The sequence below is a fragment of the Plodia interpunctella genome, chromosome 5, assembly GCF_027563975.2.
Source record: "Plodia interpunctella isolate USDA-ARS_2022_Savannah chromosome 5, ilPloInte3.2, whole genome shotgun sequence".
NCBI classification, from domain to species: Eukaryota; Metazoa; Arthropoda; class Insecta; order Lepidoptera; family Pyralidae; genus Plodia; species Plodia interpunctella.
Window position 1 is genome coordinate 2,113,250 of NC_071298.1, and position 21,086 is coordinate 2,134,335.

The 21,086-nt window shown below is 36.5% G+C and overlaps 1 protein-coding gene across 3 annotated transcripts; it reads left to right on the forward strand.

Annotated features, from left to right (window-relative positions):
- The first annotated feature begins 658 nt into the window (after positions 1–658).
- Positions 659–20,917, forward strand: gzl (godzilla E3 ubiquitin protein ligase). Of its 3 annotated transcripts, none has more exons than XM_053745057.1 (11): positions 659–761; positions 4,299–4,454; positions 10,137–10,303; positions 11,517–11,608; positions 13,617–13,719; positions 14,135–14,243; positions 15,069–15,243; positions 15,807–15,967; positions 16,821–16,895; positions 17,431–17,749; positions 18,418–20,917. In XM_053745057.1, the coding sequence occupies exons 2-11, from the start codon at positions 4,368–4,370 to the stop codon at positions 18,477–18,479; spliced, it is 1,350 nt and encodes a 449-aa protein (XP_053601032.1). In that variant the 5' UTR covers positions 659–761; positions 4,299–4,367; the 3' UTR covers positions 18,480–20,917. The 3 variants fall into 3 exon arrangements, with proteins under 3 accessions (XP_053601032.1, XP_053601033.1, XP_053601035.1); XM_053745058.1 differs by lacking the exon at positions 659–761 and adding an exon at positions 2,835–3,013; XM_053745060.1 differs by lacking the exons at positions 659–761; positions 4,299–4,454 and adding exons at positions 7,896–8,004; positions 8,818–9,096.
- Positions 20,918–21,086: the final 169 nt, after the last annotated feature.

The following is a 21,086-nucleotide window of genomic DNA, read 5'->3' on the forward strand; positions in this document are numbered from 1 at the left end:
AAAATCTTAAAATTAAGGTTAAAATTTTTCATGCGGTACCTATTTACCATCAGACCGGTTATGGTGGGGTGAGTGTAGTAGGTCCAGCCAGACAAAGCCGTATGTTAGTAAGCTAGTATTTTATAAAATATTTAGTTTTAGTACCTAAATAAATTTACGACGACGCCTCCAAATTGAATCTATGATTATTTGATTTTGATTATATGATTGTAAATAAGTGATTATTTTAATTTTGATTTACAATCATATAATCAAAATCAAAACATTTATTCAGAAATTAGGCCTTCACTTACACTTTTTCACGTCATATTCTAAATTAAATAATATTTATCAAAATTACAAACAATTGACGTATCGGGATGACCACTACTGATAAGAAATGCCCTACGACACATAAAAAAACAGACAAAAAACATACGAAAACAGACAAAGGTACATAATTAAATAGCATTTAACAATTTTGCTCCCCGCAATGACCAAAGAAAAATAGCTCCCCAACCTTTACATCTGTATAGCTGAAGCGACTGGCAAAGTCAGTACCATACCAGTGGTGCAAAATTCATTATTTGGGTGCACACGTCCAAAGGCAAGTACGCCATATTGGCGGGAAAACAATCAAGTCAAGAGACGTACGTGCGTCTGCCAAGTTTCGCCCTCTAATCGGCCTATAACGCTCCTATTGAAGCGAGAAGCTGCAAAAACAAAAGATTAATAATCCAACGCGCCGTTGCCGGTAGCGGCCACTGCCGCTGAATAAGTTGGTAAGCATACCAGTTTTTAAGAACATCTCCAGAATTATCGCTTGATATTTTATTGTTGCGTCTCTTTCCTGTTTCCATGTCTGTTTCTATGTAAGTAACTTTATTGATTTACTGATTGATTACTCTTCTTGTTTGCTCTCCACTTACTGTGGCTATGGCTGAAAATCAACGCGTTGCTCCCCTAGGAGCAACATCATCGTTGAGCCATGACCTTTTTGTATTGCTGCAGCACACATACACATTTCTTATGTATGATTGTTATTTACCCGTTTATTGTGTCAGTTATTTTTTTGTATTAACATTGATGTATGTGTGTGTACTGTGGCTACAAATAAAGTTTTTATCTATCTATCTATCTAAGCTGAAGACCAGCATGTATCAGCCGATGGACGTGTTCCTGCCGAAATAAAAATTTCAGTGATTAGGCACTTGTGTGTTACATCCTTACATACCTATAAAACGAAGTCCCTCTACCGCGTCTATCTGTCTGTCTCAATGCACAGATTTCATGTCACTGCACGGATTTTCATGCGGTTTTAAGTTTTCACCTACACTTAGATAGAGAAAATAGACTATTAGGTAGTCACTCAATCAATACCACTAGATTCACTGCGAAAAAGGAGAGTAGTTTTACTACTTCTATATCTTAACCCAAATATGTATTTTTTGACAGTTTGGATTTGAACTTTGTTCTTGCTTGGTTCTATAATGTTCCAAAGAATCCTAAATAATATTATAAATGCGAAAGTAAGTTTGTTTGTTGCCTGTTCACGATCTATCTACTCAACCAATTTTCTTTTGAAATGTTACATACGTGTAGTTTTAAGTATGGAGAAGGCCATAGGGTAATTTTCATTCCAGATTCACGCAGGCGTAGCCGCGAGCAAAGTCTAGTTAATAATCATAGGTTTAGATGGGCTCCGCGCGCGGGGTTAATAATGACACTACCTTCCATTCCGGCTTCACTCGAGTTAAAGGAATCCCACTACCTATTTGTTAAAAAACCCGCATTAAAATCCTTTGCGTAGTTTGAAAGATCTAAGGACAGACCACAGATATAAAAACATCTACAGATAGACAGTTTAATGTTTTTAAATCTGTGCAACATTTTTGCCAATCGAGTAAATTCTATCGATATTAGGTATATATCACCTGTCTGAGTGAATGAGAAATCGATATTTTCACTAATCTGTGGAAAACATCGAATTTCAAATGTCCCTGTACCTACTAGATAGAAGACTCATAAAGGCTAAAATGTATGGCCTTTAAAAGGTTTGAGCGAGAGCGATCACTTATTTTGACATGTCATTCTCTTATGGATATGCATGTAATTAGAAGGTACTAGTACAATGGAATTAGTAGGATACTCCGTAGTACCTACTAATTCCATGGGGATATGTCAATACCTAACTATGGATGTAATAATCATGGAATTAGTAGGTACTAGTACCAACTAAATCCATGGTAATAATAAGATAGATCTATTAGGGATGTTGTACGCTCGATTTACACCACAGATTTAAACAATTTGTTCATTTTTTAAGAAGAGGTGTCAATCGTTGCTAAACCTTGTTAGCTGATCTCCTAATCTAATGACTACATTACAATCCAGCTCCCTCGAAAGATTTCATTTGCAAAATTTTAAAATCATAATGTTTGTTAGCAAGAAAATGTTATATTAAAATAAAGTTTATAAAATAAAAATTCAAACATATTACACGTAAACAGTCATATCTTTCGTTTTTCGGAAGGGTATAGTGTATTACAAAATCACGAGACAAATCGTTTGCCTCTTTCTTTTCTTTATTTCTTCATATAAAGTGCATATCTATTGTCCCTTTTATCTACGTTTACATGTAATATGCTTGGTTTGAGCAACGCCCATCTTAGGCCGGGTACCGAAAAGTTTTATGGAAAAGTTATATTTCATTTAGTTTTCTTTTATCTTTGATGTGCTCAATTTTTATTAAGGGCTTTATAAAATACACACTCTAGCAATAGATGCGTGAATTAGAACGTCTAATCTTGAAATGAATGAACTAAATATTTGTCAGACTTGACAAGCAAGTGTCAGAATGACTGACAGACAATACACTTTGTTTAGCTTGTTTGACAGATAATTCAGCAGGATAATTTTAAGTCGTAATAATTAATTTTCTTGTTTGTTTCCAATCAAAATTTTAATGATACGGTGCATTGTGCTTAAATAAGTGTCCACAAGTTATTTAAAGCAGTTTTCACTCCAATTATTTGTAAGTAAAGTACAACAAATTACGTTATCAATAATGTACCTACTTGCAATATTCGCTTTGTGTGCTGGTGTGTGGTATGCTAAAATGAAATTATTGTCGGATTTTAACACGTGATCCAAGGCCAAAGATGTACATTGTGACGCGATTAATCGAATTATCTTGATTATAACTAATATTACAAACTAACATATGAATATTGTTTGGTTTGATGACAAATTTCCCCATAACCAAGTTTAATAGGTTGTCAAAATCGAGTTTTTTCATAAACTTTGGTGGCACGGACCTCTCCTGTTCCTCTCTTACTATTAGAATTTAACCGTGTGACTCTTGACTATTGTAATTGACAAAATATTTGGCATAAGTAAGCCAATAAAATGCATTGATGCCACAGTTGTGACTTTCTGTGATATTGTTTAATGTAAAGTTTTTGGTTGCATTTGGTTGGCATAGCTAACTGTGATAGGTAACTAGTTTAAGTTGTAATTTAAGCCTAATGGGTAATAACAAATACTGGAAGTGTTTTCTATAGCTATGACATCTTATAACTTAATGACTGGGAATAAACAGTATAATCAAATCCTCTGTGTGAGCCCTAAAATGGGTGCAGAAAAGAACTCAAATTACAAAAGTTTCTGAAAAAGTGTGTCAAGTGACATCTGGTCCAAGGTGCCACAAAGCTCTGCTCTTTGTTGGTTGTGCTGTGTTTGTGAATATACAGCTAATTTAAGAGTAACAATATCAAAATATATATCAGTGCCAGAGCACTGTCCATGTTTAACAATTTTGTTGAATAGAGTGAGTTATTGAATTGTCTGAATATTAAGTTGAAATCAAATGTTTGAGCTTGGGTGTAATACCCTAGTTCTCAACCTTGCTTCCCACACAAATTTTTTAAGTATAACATTAGGATTACCTATTGATATATGTTGCTGGTATACAGATAATAAATTAGGTTTATTTATCTTGTGTTGTTTATGCTCATATTGTCATTATAATCTCACAAGGTTGTGGTTTAAGGATATATTATTATAAGATATTTATTGTACACATTATAGTATTGCTGAAATTTCTAGTTTGATACAAAAATAAGTAAATATAGATATTTAACATAGGTATCTATGAAACCTAATTTTTCAAAATATATGCTGTGATTGATTTTGTCTACAAATCACTCCAAGTTTTACTATACTTGAAAACATGTTTTCGGGTTTAGGAGCCTAATTAGATCATACAAAGTTGATGGAACTGACTGTCATTTAAATAAAATCAAACCTTAATTCATCAGGCATTGAAAATGCAGCAACCCGCACTGCGTGAATGATTCTATGCAATGTGATCACGCCAACATCAGACCATGTGGAGTGACATAGCGGGCCTGTTGGCCCTGCTGACCATTGTCTCTGGGAATATCATCGTGTTCACTAAGGAGTCACCACATGTGGTCAGTATATGTTCATGTTTTATCTAACAATGCTTTCTAATCTGGATGTGCACTCAAACATTGTAAAGTTATTGCACATTTGTATGGCCAAATATAATGTTTGTAATACCTCTATGGGGTAGACAAATATGAATGCAATACAAAATAAATGAACAAATAAACAATTAAATTTATTGTTCGAACTCTGTTGTAAATAAATAAAAGTTAACCTCACCTTCCCTGTTTGATTTGGGGCTGTAAGTGGCGAACCCTAGGGTGAGGGTACAAAATAAACGTTTTTGAACCGGCCGCCAGCCTTGCTTGAGAATATTATTGTTGATTAGACTATTAATTGCCTCATACAACACCTACAGGATATAGAGTGACCATATTTGATGACAGAACCAGTCCACAATTTCTGAAAAAGAACTATATAACCACCATATAGTGTCGACCTCGGTGGCATAGTGGTAAAGTTCTTGCCACTGAACCGAGAGGTCCCGGGTTCGATTCCCGGTCGGGTCATGATGGAAAATGATCTTTTTCTGATTGGCCCGGGTCTTGGGTGTTTATCTATATATGTATTTGTTATAAAATATAGTATCATTGAGTTAGTATCCCATGACACAAGTCTCGAACTTACTTTGGGGCTAGCTCAATCTGTGTGATTTGTCCTAATATATTTATTTATTTATATAAGATATACAAGAGCTATATAATACCACCTACCATATTATTCATTTCCTTGTTGCTTGTTTACTACATGCCATGATGCAGCGTCATCGCAACTTTTCACAACTATATTTCAGTGTTCATTGCACATGTTGATGGTTTCATAATTACGATATCGTAATCATCTTGTTGCGTGCGCGTACTTCCGCTGTCCCGACGTAATACTGCACTTGCCACCTGACTCTCAGGTTTTAGAAGAAAATTTTACTACTGCTTAATATGATTCTAGAGAATGATTGCCTGCCCTTCGGCACAGCTGTGATACACATCTTACAGTACACATGCCAGGGAGAAGGTGATAATGAATATTGTAATAATGTTGTGTGATTATTTAATTTTGGTAATTTGATGTAATTTTTAACTAATTAGCCAATTTTTATAATTTAACTTTTGATCAATTTGCAAGTGGCGGGTTGTAAAAAAAATTTTTTTTTCTAATTTTGATATAACGAACGCTAAATTGATCAGAAAACAGGTTATTGGCTTCCTGGATTTTATAAAATTTAAGGCTTCTGTGTTTTTATGACCGGCGCCTGGGAACTCTGTTGTTGTCAGTCTGCTGTCAAGTCTTTATATCCTTATTTTCGTACACCACAAACGGAAGCATAACAAAACGTGGTCCTAATCTAAAGCGCTATTATATTCCAAATTTCTGCTAGAACGAAACTAGGTACTCGGCGCATTTTATTTATTCACAATATATCATCTGTTATCGAAGCTTAGCAGCTCGTTCAATATGTATAGTCAACTGCATATCAACCTACCCAAATTCATTACAAACTCGCCGCTTTTGCCGCGCCATAGAGGTTCATGCAGGGTAACTTGATGTACTGTTGACTGTACATAACCATAGGGTAGGCAACAAAATGAGATTTGAGATTATTGAAATTTATCTATTATTCCGACGACATAGAGTTACGTTTCCCGCAACCTGATTTACCTTGTGTCCTAACTTTGTTTCAGTGCAGTTGCACTAGACTTGTAAATTGTAAAGAAGTCAAGTGCGTGCGGTGACGCGTACATTGTGATAGTTAGTGATTCACGGCGACACGTTCTTTGTGTTCGCGGTTTGTCATTCACTTAATCTATTGCACATGCATTCATCTCCGATTATCTTATCTTCTTAATCACGCCCGCCTTTTGAAAGTTATAATGTTTTTTCTACCAAAAAAAAAATCATATTTAACAGCTTTTGTTGTCGTCAGAGAGATCATGCTGCACAAAAAAATCATTACCGTGTAACCTGTTGAGGAGCTCCCTCGTCTGGCGCCGATTCTGAGTGCATCATTAGGTCGTACTTTTATCATATTAATAGATTGTCATGGAAACTGTAGCGGTTTGGAAAATGTCTATTCTGTAGGACGTTTAACTTGCCAAATTTGATTACAGACATACAAGACAGATGAAACGAAATAAAATCTTGTAAAAACCGTTAATCCTCGTGCTTGTGCTATATCATTTGGCTTGATACCAAGCATGAACGCATTGATCTCTGCATAACTCAACAACAATAAGTCTGTACACAACTTCTTGAGCAAGGGTCATCGTCAAAGTACTTACATCTATACTTTTATACTATTATTATAAAGAGGTAAGAGTTTGTGAGTTTGTATGTTTAAGGCGGGTAATCTCCGAAACTACCGGACCGATTTCAAAAATTCTTTCACCATTACAATGGTACATTATCCAAGATTGCCATAGGCTATATTTTATCTCAAAATTCCCACGGGAGCGAAGCTCCGGGCAACATTAAATATATGTTTCCATCAATATAGGTCATACCTGGTACTTCACCTCGTTGACCTAGCTAGTTGATACATTTCGGTGAAGGGTGTAACATGATCGGCTCGCGTAGACTGCCCTGGTCCTTACGCATTCCTAACAGAATCAGTTGAGCGGTTTGTGTTCTTATTTAATTAATTATATGCAGTAGTACAAATAGGGTAGTTGACAATGTCAAATAATTGTAAAAAATATGTATAATCTAAGTAAAATTGATATATTTAGGATCATTATGATAATTCATACACTGTGACAATGCAGCTGGTTCATTTAATCCGAAGATTTAAATGGTTCTTGGTAAAACAAACTCGACCGTCTTAAAAAAATAAAATTTTGTAACAACTTTTATTAAGAAGTCATCACCATTAATGTAATGTTATTGCCGAACAAACATAACCTTCTTCGCGAATATTTTAGCACGCTTTGAGGTCATTTGTTCGTGTCATTTAGTATGGAGCGTTTGGACGAGTCCAAAATGTGTGATTTTATTTTTGTCGTATCTTTGAAAGTTTTGTCATTGTCACAGTATTTTTTCACTGGTGTTTCTAATAATATAAGGGCCTTTGAATAGCCATCAAAGCAAAAAATTGTCAACTAGCCTATTCCATCTGTCGATAGAGTATGTTAATATGCTTTCATTGAAAGTTTTTCTGCAGTTGTTACAGTTACACATGCCCATAGAAAAAAGATTTAAACCAAAAATATATTGTCAGAAAAAAAAATAACATAAAACTCAACTACCAAACAGCTTAATGAATGTGATTAAATTAAGATTATTCTTGGTATTTTTATTAGAAGTTGTTTATTACTATATTTGTTATTGGTAATCCACTTTATCTCCAGATAATTCAATTCAAACCAACGTGAACTCGGCAATCTTATCTGCAATTTGTGTGGGAAAATACTTCAAAATATAGTTATTTATTCCTATATCAGTGGTTTGTTGTACGCGCTCATTACCACTGTCGTTACTAGTGGCTGCAGTTAATTGTAACAGCATAGAAAATGTTGATAGTGTACACAGTGATTAGTAGTGCAGTTAGTGTTGTGCGAAGTGGTATGATGGGCTATTAGCGCTGACTTTGAAATCATAATTTAAACCATTACCAACTTTTTACCGAAGTTACAAGCTTTCATTTATTTTCACCCGTTGTTTGCAATCAGATGTTGCGAGTTGAATTTCACCTAAGCACTACCGGAGTTGAAATTTTCCACGTCGCTTCAATTTTCACAACAATGCATTATTGTGACAATCATCAATGTTTTTGTCACATCTTGAATGCAACTAAATTCCTCGTCGATGGATGACAATAAAAGTTTGTGATAGAAATGATATTTATGTAAAAAAAAATGTTGATAATCTAAACCCAGAAGTACCTGAGTCAAAGTATACTTTTGAGGCTGATACTGTGTCTAAGTGTCGTCGACGATCTGCAAGGGTCAATGTAAGCGAAAAGCATTCTGCCCAAAAACTAAAGTTTTTGGAAATAAAATGATTCGGAGACATCAGACTAAAATTTATTGTTGATTTGTGTTAGATTGATTAGATTAAGATTTATAAATGCTTATATGCAACAGTAGTAAAAAGATAATTAATCAATGGCGGACTTATCCCATGAAGGGATATCTTCCAGTCAAACCAGCTTAAATTGAGAATATATTTACCAAATTTTATTGAGTACATGTGTATTAAAATATGTCTCATAACAATTTCGTTTACCGACGTACAGATTTTCATAACATAGATTAGATTGTAATTAGCTATTGGAGAACACTTCCAATACTTCAACGTACGTACTTTTCCAATGTCAGTTCACTCGATCAGTTATCAATAATAAACTGTTATCAGCACTAATAGCCTTACCCGCAGTGTGCAGTGGTTGAAACGTCATACATGGACGGTGTTCGAATCCTGGGACGTGGGAAAATCGGTATCGGATGATTTTTCACTGAAATGTGAACTGGTTTTCTGAGATGTGAACTTTTATTTCCGAAGAGGGGTTAAATTTTTCTGGTGTTATATGGGTTGAGAGGTTGGGAGGTCGCCACCGCAAGGATCCGCTGGTATTGACAAGTTTACGAGACATGTAACAAAATGAATCCACACTACGCAATCAAAGTGTTTTACGTGTATAGCATGCAACACTTGGTTAGTATTATTTTTTTATTATTATTTCTTAAAGTTTTTGACGACCTCGGTGGCGCAGTGGTAAGGTTCTAGCGACTGAACCGAGAGGTCCCGGGTTCGATCCCCGGTCGGGTCATGATGGAAAATGATCTTTTTCTGATTGGCCCGGGTCTTGGATGTTTATCTATATATGTATTTGTTATAAAATATAGTATCGTTGAGTTAGTATCCCATAACACAAGTCTCGAACTTACTTTGGGGCTAGCTCAATCTGTGTGATTTGTCCTAATATATATATTTAAAGTAATACATACTATACACTCAAATTTCGCCTTTATAATATCAGTGGGATAAGAGCTTATGTCCCTATCATGTTGCATAAAAACAAAATAAAAACTTATACGTATTAATAGAAACTTATGCTTTATCATAAAGTGGCAAAATGTTGTCTGAAAGATCAGAACTATCAGATCAAATACGATTACATTTTTATCTTCATTGCATTTCTACAATGAAATCGGGTTCATTGCTGATCTTATCGCTTTCAACAAACACACTTGCAGATAACAAAATTTTGTTTTTATTTAATTCCTTACAGCGTAAATAAAAAGTGCTAATTGAAAATATTGTTAAATCCGATGACTGTCCTGATTCTATTTATTTGTTTTATATCTTGTAAAATGCTGATGATTTAGTATCTCTTCACAATCCTCAACGCTCCATCAGGAGTTAATTGGAAGAGCCTTTCATATTTCCTCATTATTCATATTTTGTGACAACTCTGACTCAGTCGACAGCGCTAGCGGCTGTCTCGCCTTTACGCCGGCTCCACACAATTGTGAACCAGTTCGCCGAACTTGATGGATTCAATCTACACTGTTGGTTTTTCATTGCGGTAAATAAAAACACACAAACTACGCAATGTTCAAGCATTGACATTGGCGATAATGTGGAATCGCTATCGCCATTAGCAAAGCCGTCGAACAGCTGTATGAACCTCGTTAAACCGTGCTCCTACTATTATAAGGCTAACTAAATCTCTTTTCCCTTATTCCTGACAGATAGCAGAGGAATTCCTAGACATGCCAGCGTCGTTTGGTGGAGTAATACCGGTGGATGGGCTGCGCGGTCTCGTGGTGCCGGGCGAACCCGAGGACGGCTGCGGTAACATGACCGCGCCGCCGGCCTACGACAACTTCACCGGCAAATGGATCGCGCTGGTCGCTAGGTATGTGCCAGCCAAACTGGTCTCTAAACACAGTGGCGTAGTGTCGACATTGCTTTGTATATGGCGAGAGGTACAGTAACTCGTCCGAATTGAGACAGCAACAATAGTACAGTAGGATACTCGTGCTAGATATAAGTCGTTAAAGACCTATAATTCTTATCGTCTTCCGACATTGGCTGAGACTTATTTATAGAATACAGATCTTACCACTAGATATAACATGTGGATTGCTCCACTGACCTTTTGAGGCATATCTATGCGATAATATCATTTTTAAGATAACATAATATTGATTGCAGAATATTTCGACCGTCGTATTATAATAATGTTCATTTGATTTGGCTATTGACTAAAACATATTTTAGCATAATAAAAGATGTGTCAACGAACCGAAGTGGATCGTGGAGCAGAGATGCCTTTGTCCAGCAGTGGGACACCATAGGCTAATACAAAAATAAAAACTTATTAATCTTTATCAGTGAGGTAAAACCATTATTTCCGATCAAAAAAACACGCATACTCAAATACATATTACAGGCTGCGCCCCGGGGCTTAGCTCCCGGGTAAAAAGTGTAGCCCTATATGTAATTCCAGGTTATATTCTACCCGTGTACCAAATTTCATAACAATCGGTTCAGTAGATTTTGCGTGAAAGAATAACAAACATACATACATCCTCACAAACTTTCGCATTTATAATGTTGGTAGGGTACAGCATGAAGCCACAGCCTAGGTGGTATCCTATCAATTAAATTTTTAATTTAATAATATTATAGACCTAAATCTATTGTTCGAATCTCAATCACATAATGATGGGAAGTTCATTGAATGGGCAAAAACAATTTTGTCGTCACCGTTAGTTTATTTTCGGGCCAATAAAATCTTCGGTCATTGCTCAATACGAATTGTTTTTACACAACTGCTCAAAAAAGGAGTATAATATTTTCATTGATTTTGAAATTATTTAAAAATTTATGAGTACAGTTGTTTTTATTACGATTTTCGATTTTGATTATGTCGGTGTGACATTATAGCAGGCTTATTGCCAGTGCTAACCAATTAAGCCCAAATATCTCCATTTTAACATCCCTTAATTGACTTTTACAATCTTTCCTCCCGTGCAGATTGTATTGTCAACTGTCAGATTATCCGTTTATGTTCGCTCCAAGACAATCGTGACAAGCGTGAGCTTAAATGGCTATTATAATTTCAGATTTGGCTGCAACTTCGAGACGAAGGTGCGCAATGCGCAGGCGGCGGGCTACCACTGCGCCATCGTGCACAACGTCAACTCCAGTGAAATCGGTGAGCATGTACCTACAACAACTGTAAATATCATTCAATATCATTCACTTTAGGCTCTTTACTTACTTTAGAAAAAATATATTAATTTCAACCGATTTAGATTTAGCCAAAAACCATAAAATTTTGAAAATGTCTACAACAGCCGTTAGGTAATCTGCAGAGTTCGGATCGTCCAATGCCTGCCGGCCTTCATTTTAACTAAACGAATTAACTTACATTTTAACTATAAGCGTCCTCCTGGCCCCGTTTTTGTATAACTTTACTAATTTAACCTATTATTTATATAAATGTAAGCTACCTTTAAATAAAATTGTATTCAGCAATTGTTTGATGTACTACCTAAATAACTTTTTTACATGACACATGTCAATCCTCTTTTGGGGAACTGTTGGGCCGTAGAACCCTGTCTCATCTTAGCCACAGACATATTTATACACATGAAGTAAATAATAAACAAGCGATACTTTTAGTATCCAGTTCGTAGTGTTTCACTTTAAGGTTCCGCAGTTGACAAAGAAACGACCAAAGGTTGGCAGAAATTGCTTTAGCGATAAGCCCGCTTTTACGCCCAGTTAAGAGTACTTAGTTACAAGTCATTTTTCCTATGTAAATGGCGCATTATGCAGTTCATCTAGCTGTCAGTTACTTCATTCTTCGGCTTAAAGCATAGGTCTTTCAAAAATATGACTGTATTGTTATTATAATTTTTAGTTGAAAGCCTCCTCTAGCATTAAGTTTCAACTACTAACAGAAGAGTGCACTTTCATTCCGGAAACATGTAATATTCCCGTGGTAAATGCGGACGGTGCCGTGGACAAAAGCTAGTGATAAACACCTACGGAACTGTCTTCCTTCCGATCTTTTTTCATTGATTTATACTATCAAAACAATTAATTCAGTTTGATTACAATATTGCACACTACATAGTGTCAATGTGCTTCGTTGCAAATAAGTTGACACTGTGTATGTTTTTGTCAACTCGAATAATGGACGTTCTTTTTATATTGTAAATTTTATATGATGTGGAAATGACTACAATTGGATACTTTGAAAGCTGTGTCGTGTATAAACAAACCAACGTGTTAAAATTAATTATTCATCAGTATTCAATATCCCACTATTTCTTCTTGTCGAGTCGGAAGGGCTATTCAGACGATGTTCAACCAGTGTGGCCACGCTGAACGTTCTGTCGTTGACCTCGTTCAAGTCCTCCATGAGAATAGAATAGAATAGAAATCATTTATTCCAAAGAATATGATGATATAAATAGATGACAACAATCAGAAGTACAACATATTCTGCCACAGTTGGCGTAGGAATGTCAAGTATTAAAATTACATTACATTATTGAAACTTTTAAATGTTATATTTATTACATGGTCCAGGACGTGGGGCAGTTGAGACAGGACTGTAACATCCTGGGACTTTATAAATGCATTTATAAATGCGAATGTTTGCATGTAAATGTGTCAGGATGTTTGTTAAACACGCTAAATCTACACTGCTTGGATTTCGCTGAAATTTGTTACATTTGTAGAATACAAATAATACATAGAGTACTTTTTATCCTGAAATTCGCATAGGAGCAAAGCCGGGGGACGCAACTAGTAAATGTATTTAAAATCCTTTTGAAATGAGATTCAACACACAGACGAAACTACTGGGTGTAGAAATTTATATAGCTTCCTAGGGGCGTATAGGTAAGAACTGAGATTCACGGGAACGGAAATAGACGGTATTTTAACACGAATACGAAGTCGCGCATAAACTAGTATTTAATTACCCATTCGAAACAGTACTAAAATCAACATTTTTATCCCGAAATTAGTCCTTCACCGCCCTTTCTTTGACGAGAAATAATAATAATAAATATATTAGGACAAATCACACAGTTTGAGCGGGCCCCAAATCATGGTTAAATCATGTTTTCCCAAACTGTGCAACATCAATATTAGCTTCGTTTGTGGCGGCCATTTTGTATATTGAAACTATTTGTGTTGTATTCCAGAGACGATGTCAGCGAAAGACCCCGAGGGTATAACTATACCGTCCGTGTTCGTGAGCGATTCAGCCGGGTTCATGCTCATGGACCTCTACAACTACACCAGTGGGTGAGTACCCTTACGAGACTACGAGCTCGTCTCGTCCCCAATGGCGCGGATTGTTATAAAGATCCAAATTTGCAAATCAATTTATTTATTCAGAATTTAGACCTTCACAGGCACTTTTTCACGTCAACTTTTATATTCTATAGTAATTTCTCAAAAAGCTACAAACTACTGGCATCACGGAACGACCACTGCTGAGAAGAAATGGCGAAAGAAACTAATTTGAACAGTACGTTTTGTATTCAAAGATGCATTTAGAAGGTTACAATGGTACGGAAAATTGTTTCAGTAAAATCTGGAATAAGTAAAACGTTTAAAAACAAAACGGCCGTGGCCGAAGAACATAAAAAAATATATGAAAAAAAAATCGCGCTTTTTTTATTGTCTTATAAAAAACCGGAACGTTTCACGGTTGTAGTTACTACGTGATGGTGAACGACGACATTCCGTTCAACATAAACACGCACCTGCTGCTGCCGTTTGCTGTCGTCGTTGTTCTGTGTCTGGTCATCATCCTCATCAGTATGGTGAGCATCATTTATCTGATTAAGACTCCGGGAGTTTTCAATCAACTTTTAAAGTACTCCTTTCGTAAAAAAAAAAACAATTTTGTTCACTTTAATACTCAACGCAAACATATTATAGTCAGCAGAGAAGCCACTTTGACCGGCGATTGCCAAATAAACATAAAATCTTCCGCTTTACTACTATTCATTTATTCTAACAAATTGAAGTGGTGGCGGTGTAATGGTTAAGACCGCCTGTGGATCGAAAGGTCTCAGGTTCGTATCCTACTCGTGCTATATGAGTTTGTATACCAATCTGACTCATATATAGTAGTTTTCATAGACCACCACTTACTTTCGGTGAGGAAACCTGCATAGTGGTGGACGGTTTTGTTCATTAGTGTGTATGCGACTACCTGCCACTAGATGGCGGTAAGTAGTCATAAGTCACGTCAGATGCCTTTAGGCGACTTGAATTAAATCTGACACCAGTGTTAGCAATAACACACTCGATATGATGATTATGAATAAATAAAGAATATTAATTTTATATGCACATATATGAATTTTAATTTAAATAGCAATAAAAAGTAATTTTATGATAAATTCTCTTTGTAATTAGACTTTGATGAGTTTAATTGTTTGACACATTCCTCGGAGCATTCCTCCAACTACGGCAAAGTTACCTTTAGTGGACAGTACACTGGTCGTTCTTGTGAATCTGTTTGACTGGCAGTGGGAATATTCTACACCCTGTGCACCAGCATGATAACAGGCTTTTACTACTATCTATATATCTATAACAGTGATATTTTAGTTTAAAAAAAAACTAATTCTTAAATGAAGGTAGTGAAGTGCGTGCGCGAGCGGCGTCGCGCGCGGCGCCAGCGGCTGCCGAACAAGTTCCTGCGGCAGATCCCGACGTGCGAGTTCAGCAAGGCGGTGCCGTACGACACGTGCGCCATCTGTCTCGACGACTACCTGGACGGGGACACGCTGCGCGTGCTGCCCTGTGCGCATGGTCAGTCACCAGTCGCACGCGAGCCGTGTTTCAAACAGGCTGGGCGTGTTCATAACACGCGAGGAGTGTTTCCCTGGAGTTCATTTGTGCAGCGGTTCTTAAAGTGTGCACCGCGGTGTCGTGTAAGCTCTGTTTGGGCTCCGTGAAAATATTGATCATTTTTATGAAATATTTTAGCCTTGAGAAACACGTTGACGAAATAATTTTTATTTTTAATTTGGCTTCGTCAAATACTTAGTCTTCTACAAGGAGGCAGTCTTTGAAAAGTTTTAAGAATTCGCTAAACTAGGACACTAGCGATTCTTCAGCGATTCTTTTTATACGCAAAATTATTTTACCAAAATATTTATATTTATCTAGGTGAGAAAACCAAATATGTGACAGAAATATTTATATATAACTATTCCTAGATTTTTTCAGTTTCAATTTTTAGTTTAAAAACTCAATTAAGTATATATCATACATATGTATATCAGATCGTGGAAGGATAAACAAGACTGAGCGTGTAGACAAAATGTCCACCAGTGATCAAAAAGTCACTGTGTTTTTTTAATCGCTCCTAGCGTACCACGCGTCGTGCGTGGACCCGTGGCTGACGCAGAACCGGCGCGTGTGTCCCGTGTGCAAGCGCCGCGTGTTCGTCGCCAAGGAGCGCCGGCACACTGACTCCGACTCCGACGACACCGCGCCCCTCATGGGGGACGACGACTCTGTCACTACTAACGTGAGTTACCACTATGAACCACTACGATTGCATTTGATTGCAAAGTATATATTTGACGTTCCATATGTTGTTCTGACAACAGAGGGAAAATCTTCTCGACCATCTCAGCCACGATAGCCCTGCGTGGCATTCAAAATTCGACTGTATGGACTGTCGGCTGTGTTATAAAGTGTCAGCCGGGTCCACACTATCGGCACACAGTTCGCCAAATTTCGTCGTAAATTGCTGATTTTTCCTTGGGTTTATTAAAAGCTTCCAAACAAATTACGCAACGTTCGTGCATAATGTCAAAATATATTGTACACGCGAGGAAAGAAAATAACAGATAGAGAACACACGAGCTGTGAATCGTACTCTTTCTTTCTCAGTGATTCAAATGATGCCTGTCTGCACGAATAATAAAAAAAATACGATTATTAATGTACAAACAAATTTCATATTTTCAAAAGTAGAATAAAATGTTCTACCAGACTACATTGTAATACAGCTTTTGAAAAAAGAATAGGTACTTATCTGTTATTCACTTTGATGTCACGACGGATTTGATGACGTCTGTTCGGCGAGGTTCACATTTATTTCCAAGGGAATAATGGATTTTCATACAATATTTCAAATTAGTACTTTCAAATGTAAGCTTAAACATGAAATACGATAGTTACCGAGTGGGTATCGTATGAATATGATCAAACGAACTTACAAGTGAAGTACTACCAGTATTACCTACATAAGCCAATTTTTCGAAGATGTGGAAGTGTATGTATTGAATTACATATATTCCCATATCTACATTTTCGTGAGGAAATATGAATGTGTTGTTGTGTTATTGTTGTTGTTGTTGTTGTTGTTGTTGCAGAGCGGCACGTTCAGCGCGCAGCGCGAGAACCCGTTCGTGCGCGCGGCGCGGCGCGTGCGCGCGCTGCGGCGCCGGGTACTGACTTGCTTATTTTTAACGTCGCGACGCAAATAGAGGGATATTATAAGTTTGCTAACTGTCTCTGTCTGTTTACGTGGCACCGTCATCAACGGGTGAACCGTTCTTTTTATTTGATAGCTAATTTTTATGCGACGGTTCTTAGATACGTTTGATCGAAATCGGTTCGACCGATCAAGAGTCAAATCAATATTTCCGGGGTTTTTTGATTTGTCTAACAAATAAATTTGTCATTACTTACCTTATTTACTTACCAGATTGTAAGTTGGCCTATCCCGGAAACCGTAGCAAATTCCATTCGATAGTTTTTGTTAGTGCGCGAATATTATATACATATATGTAAAATCTAAAAAAAAATTGGCTTCTGTTAGTCCCATTAAGATCCACCCAAAACAGCCCACTTACAGTTTTATTATATGAAAAAATATCTTTTAAAATCCATTACGTTACAATCTGGTATCGATATTTTTTTCATGTTATCACTAAAATACGATTTATCGATAAAAAAAACATCGCTCATGACGTCCCACAGGAATCGCAAGCTCCAGCCGAAGAGACGGCGCCCGAAGAAGAAGCGGAACCAACCGAGGAGCCTCAAGAAGATGTCACCACGACGTCGGAAACCCAGTCGTTGCTGCCGACCGCCGCCGCCGTCTCCGAGCGCCCGCCGCGCCGCGGCCGCCGCCCGCGCTCCGCCAGGACCACGCCCACTCCCGCAAGGACCACGCCCACTCCCACCAGGACCACGCCCACTCCCACCAGGAGTACACCCAGCGGCACGCAGGCGGTGCCCGCACTGCCGAGGTCTGACGGAGTTTCTATAAATACAGACAATGGAGAAGGCGAAATCGGTGAGTTTCTTAATATTTTTTTTTTACTAGCCGCCCGTCCCTGCCTCGCTCAGGTAAACTATAATGAATTATACACCTGAACCTTTCTCTGTACGGTTTTACTAATGGTTGATGTTGGTGAAAACCGTACAAAAATGTGTCCGATAATTTTTGAGTTTATCGCAGACAGACATGACAGGGGGTTCCCCTGTCATGTCTGTCTGTATAACTGCGCAGGAAGTGCCTAAAACGGCTGCACTCGGGATTACCTGATGGCAGCCACAAATGAAGTCATTGACGTGACATATTCTTGGAAAGACGTATTATTTAATATACATAACATTCTTAACTCTCTTCTCTCTTTGTGATACGAGATGATATTTAAGACTAACCCCCATAAAAGACACAATTTTTTTTAAGTATGTGATATTTTATGGGTTGGTTCTAAACAATTTAAAATTCTTTGTGGTAAAAAGAATCGTATTTTTTTAGAATCACGCCTGTATTTAAAAATATCCGCTAGTTAATCCTTAAAAGTATTTAAAAATATACACACCGCTTTGGGTCTACAAACAGCGCGTGTTACGAAAAATAATCAAGTGATATCTTACTAGATCCCTTCCAGGACTCACTTGATTAATGGACGACCACTCGTGAGTAGAATTTGAAATGAAATATAATAATTTCAGGAGTGGCGGCGCTGCCCGCCCCTCCCCTGGCGTCCAGCACCCCCCACCACCTCAACTTATGAACGCGAGGACAAACCAACGTTTATGCAGTGTTCTATGGCACATGGACTGATTGCCATTACTTCCACATTGTAAATCTGTATAGTCAAATTGCGTAGCTTTTGTTTTGTCGTTCAAATATAGCGCCGTATTTTTACAAAGGAAAGTGGACCTTGGGCGCCGACGCTCGACGGCTGGGAAGAAACCAGGAACACGTAAGATGAGAGTTTCAAGAGAAACATGGATACGTTGCTTATAAAAGTCAATAATTTTCATTGGTATATTCTGATGTCGACTTTTTTTTTGAATTGCGAACAATTTATTATCCAGCGATTCGCGAGAGAGTGATAAACTTTAATTTAAAAAATAAAACTTGTACTCACCCTTATTAAATCCTAACGTGATTGAGGTGAAATATGTATAAAGAAATGTGACGAATTCTTAAGATTTATTTTACTAAAAAAACTAATAAAAATTAATAATGACATCACTATTTTGGACACTTAAAATGTGAATTAGAACGTCGTGTATTCACCGTCCTGCATATTTTAAATGATCAAAATATTGGAATCAAGACATTTTAAAGATTTTTTTCTTATTGTACATTAACATCCCAACATCGTCTCGAAATTTGTAAAACTTTGTTTACATTGTATTATTATGTCAAATAATTAAATTATGTCAGATACATTAAAATCACCATAGATTTAAAATATATCATAATCCCTTTTTTAATCTTTTCATTGGACACTTCTATGTATGTAATGCTCCATTTTTAAAGATTTATTATAGATAATATAGGAAATTGCAGTTATATGTGCATATAATTAAGATTTATATTTTTTTAGTCACACATACCCATTATTTTGTCATCGAATGCGTTTGCAATATTTGTTGAGGAACCATAGATAAACGTAAATCACTCTCAATGAGAAAGTCTTAATGATTATCCTGCCAAATTGAGTTGTGTCAACATAACAACACGCTTCCTGTGGTTTTTCAATATAATTTATTCCATGGGTTATGAGAACCGCGATAATCTAATCAAAATATATAGTATAATAAAATTAAAACATCGTGTTCTCCAATTACTAGATAGGGTTATAAAATGAACGCACTCGCGCCGTATCATTCCATGTATATAAAAAAATAAAAATGTACATAATAATAATCTAAAGCAAAATCAATTCTACATACATATTAATACAGTCTATTAAAATTCTACATACCGTTTTTCTTATAATCCTATCTATTTTGAATGGAAATCATTAGTTGTAATATAGATATTTTATATAATGTATGATTGAAATTAATGTTGGTGATTTGTGACGATGTGGAGGGGAAATGTTTTTTTAGACCGTAACATAATTAAGGAGAAAATATTTAGTATTTTTTGGTTATAAATAGGAAATGTTATGCAATTCCAACGTGATTGCAAATGGGTCAGTGTAATACTGGGACATTGATACATATGATAACGAATCGTGTAATAACTAGTTAAGATTTGTCTAATATTCCACACTGGATGGCATTAAATATTGGCGAGTGTGTATACTTACAAAATAGCAAATATTATAGAAGACACTGGATGAGAAATTAGTCGGAGGTTTTTTGCCGATAATTACGCAAATTCAACGCACGCCTGGGTGAATTTCACGAGCGTTTTGAACTCCGCCGCGGGATGTCATTAGTGTTTATTAATTTGTACCATGTCAATTTCATTATCCTATTTTATAAATAAGTACTGGTACAATGTTAATTTTATAAATGTTTAATTTAAGAAAATAATTCTTTATTTTAAAAAAATGTGCTACATTAATGAAACGCTACACGCCGCGTTCAAACAGTCGTGAAATTCACCCGCCTCTTCTTACACCTATATAAATTTACTATAATTTTTTTCGATGCTTTTAAGCAAATCTACAAACGAAACAGTGAAATTGATCGATGCGTTCGCGCGAAATTTATAAGCGAGAACAATTTGAACTCAGGTGGAATTTCGAGCCCACATCATCTATTTGGCTCTCGCTCACACGCAATTTTTTAGGGCGCACACTAGCGCCTCTTTCATATTTTTGTCAATTTGTTAGCGAGTAATATTAGAATATTTTAACAGATTATGCCACAGATAAAGAATTTTAGTAGACAGTATTATAGTTTTCTATAAAACAACGTCACAGTTGACCAGATGAGTAGATCGAAAACGGTGACCACCAAAATCAGTTTCACGCTCGCCAATATCTAGCGCAGTCAAAGCCATGAATACACTTCAATTGATTATAATCCAATTTGTAAATTATGAAGCTTTATTTTACTTTAACCAATGTGATATGATATGTTTTATTTGTTGCTTCCGAGTCGAGGTGTGATCAGGAATATATAGTTTTGTGTAGACTTTTGGCTCGGGATACTCGCCTGAGGCGAGGGAAATCCAAAGAAATAATAAAAACGTATGACACGATGCTCTTTGTTTTATTGATCTCTGTGACAGGTGCCAAATAGAAAATAATATATACTACTTAGCCTCAGTTGCACCAGTCATGTTTTGACGTTAACTTTAACTACCGCGCCGTCGGCGATTACGATTATTTTAACGTCTAAACTGATTGGTGTTACTGACCCTTAGGATA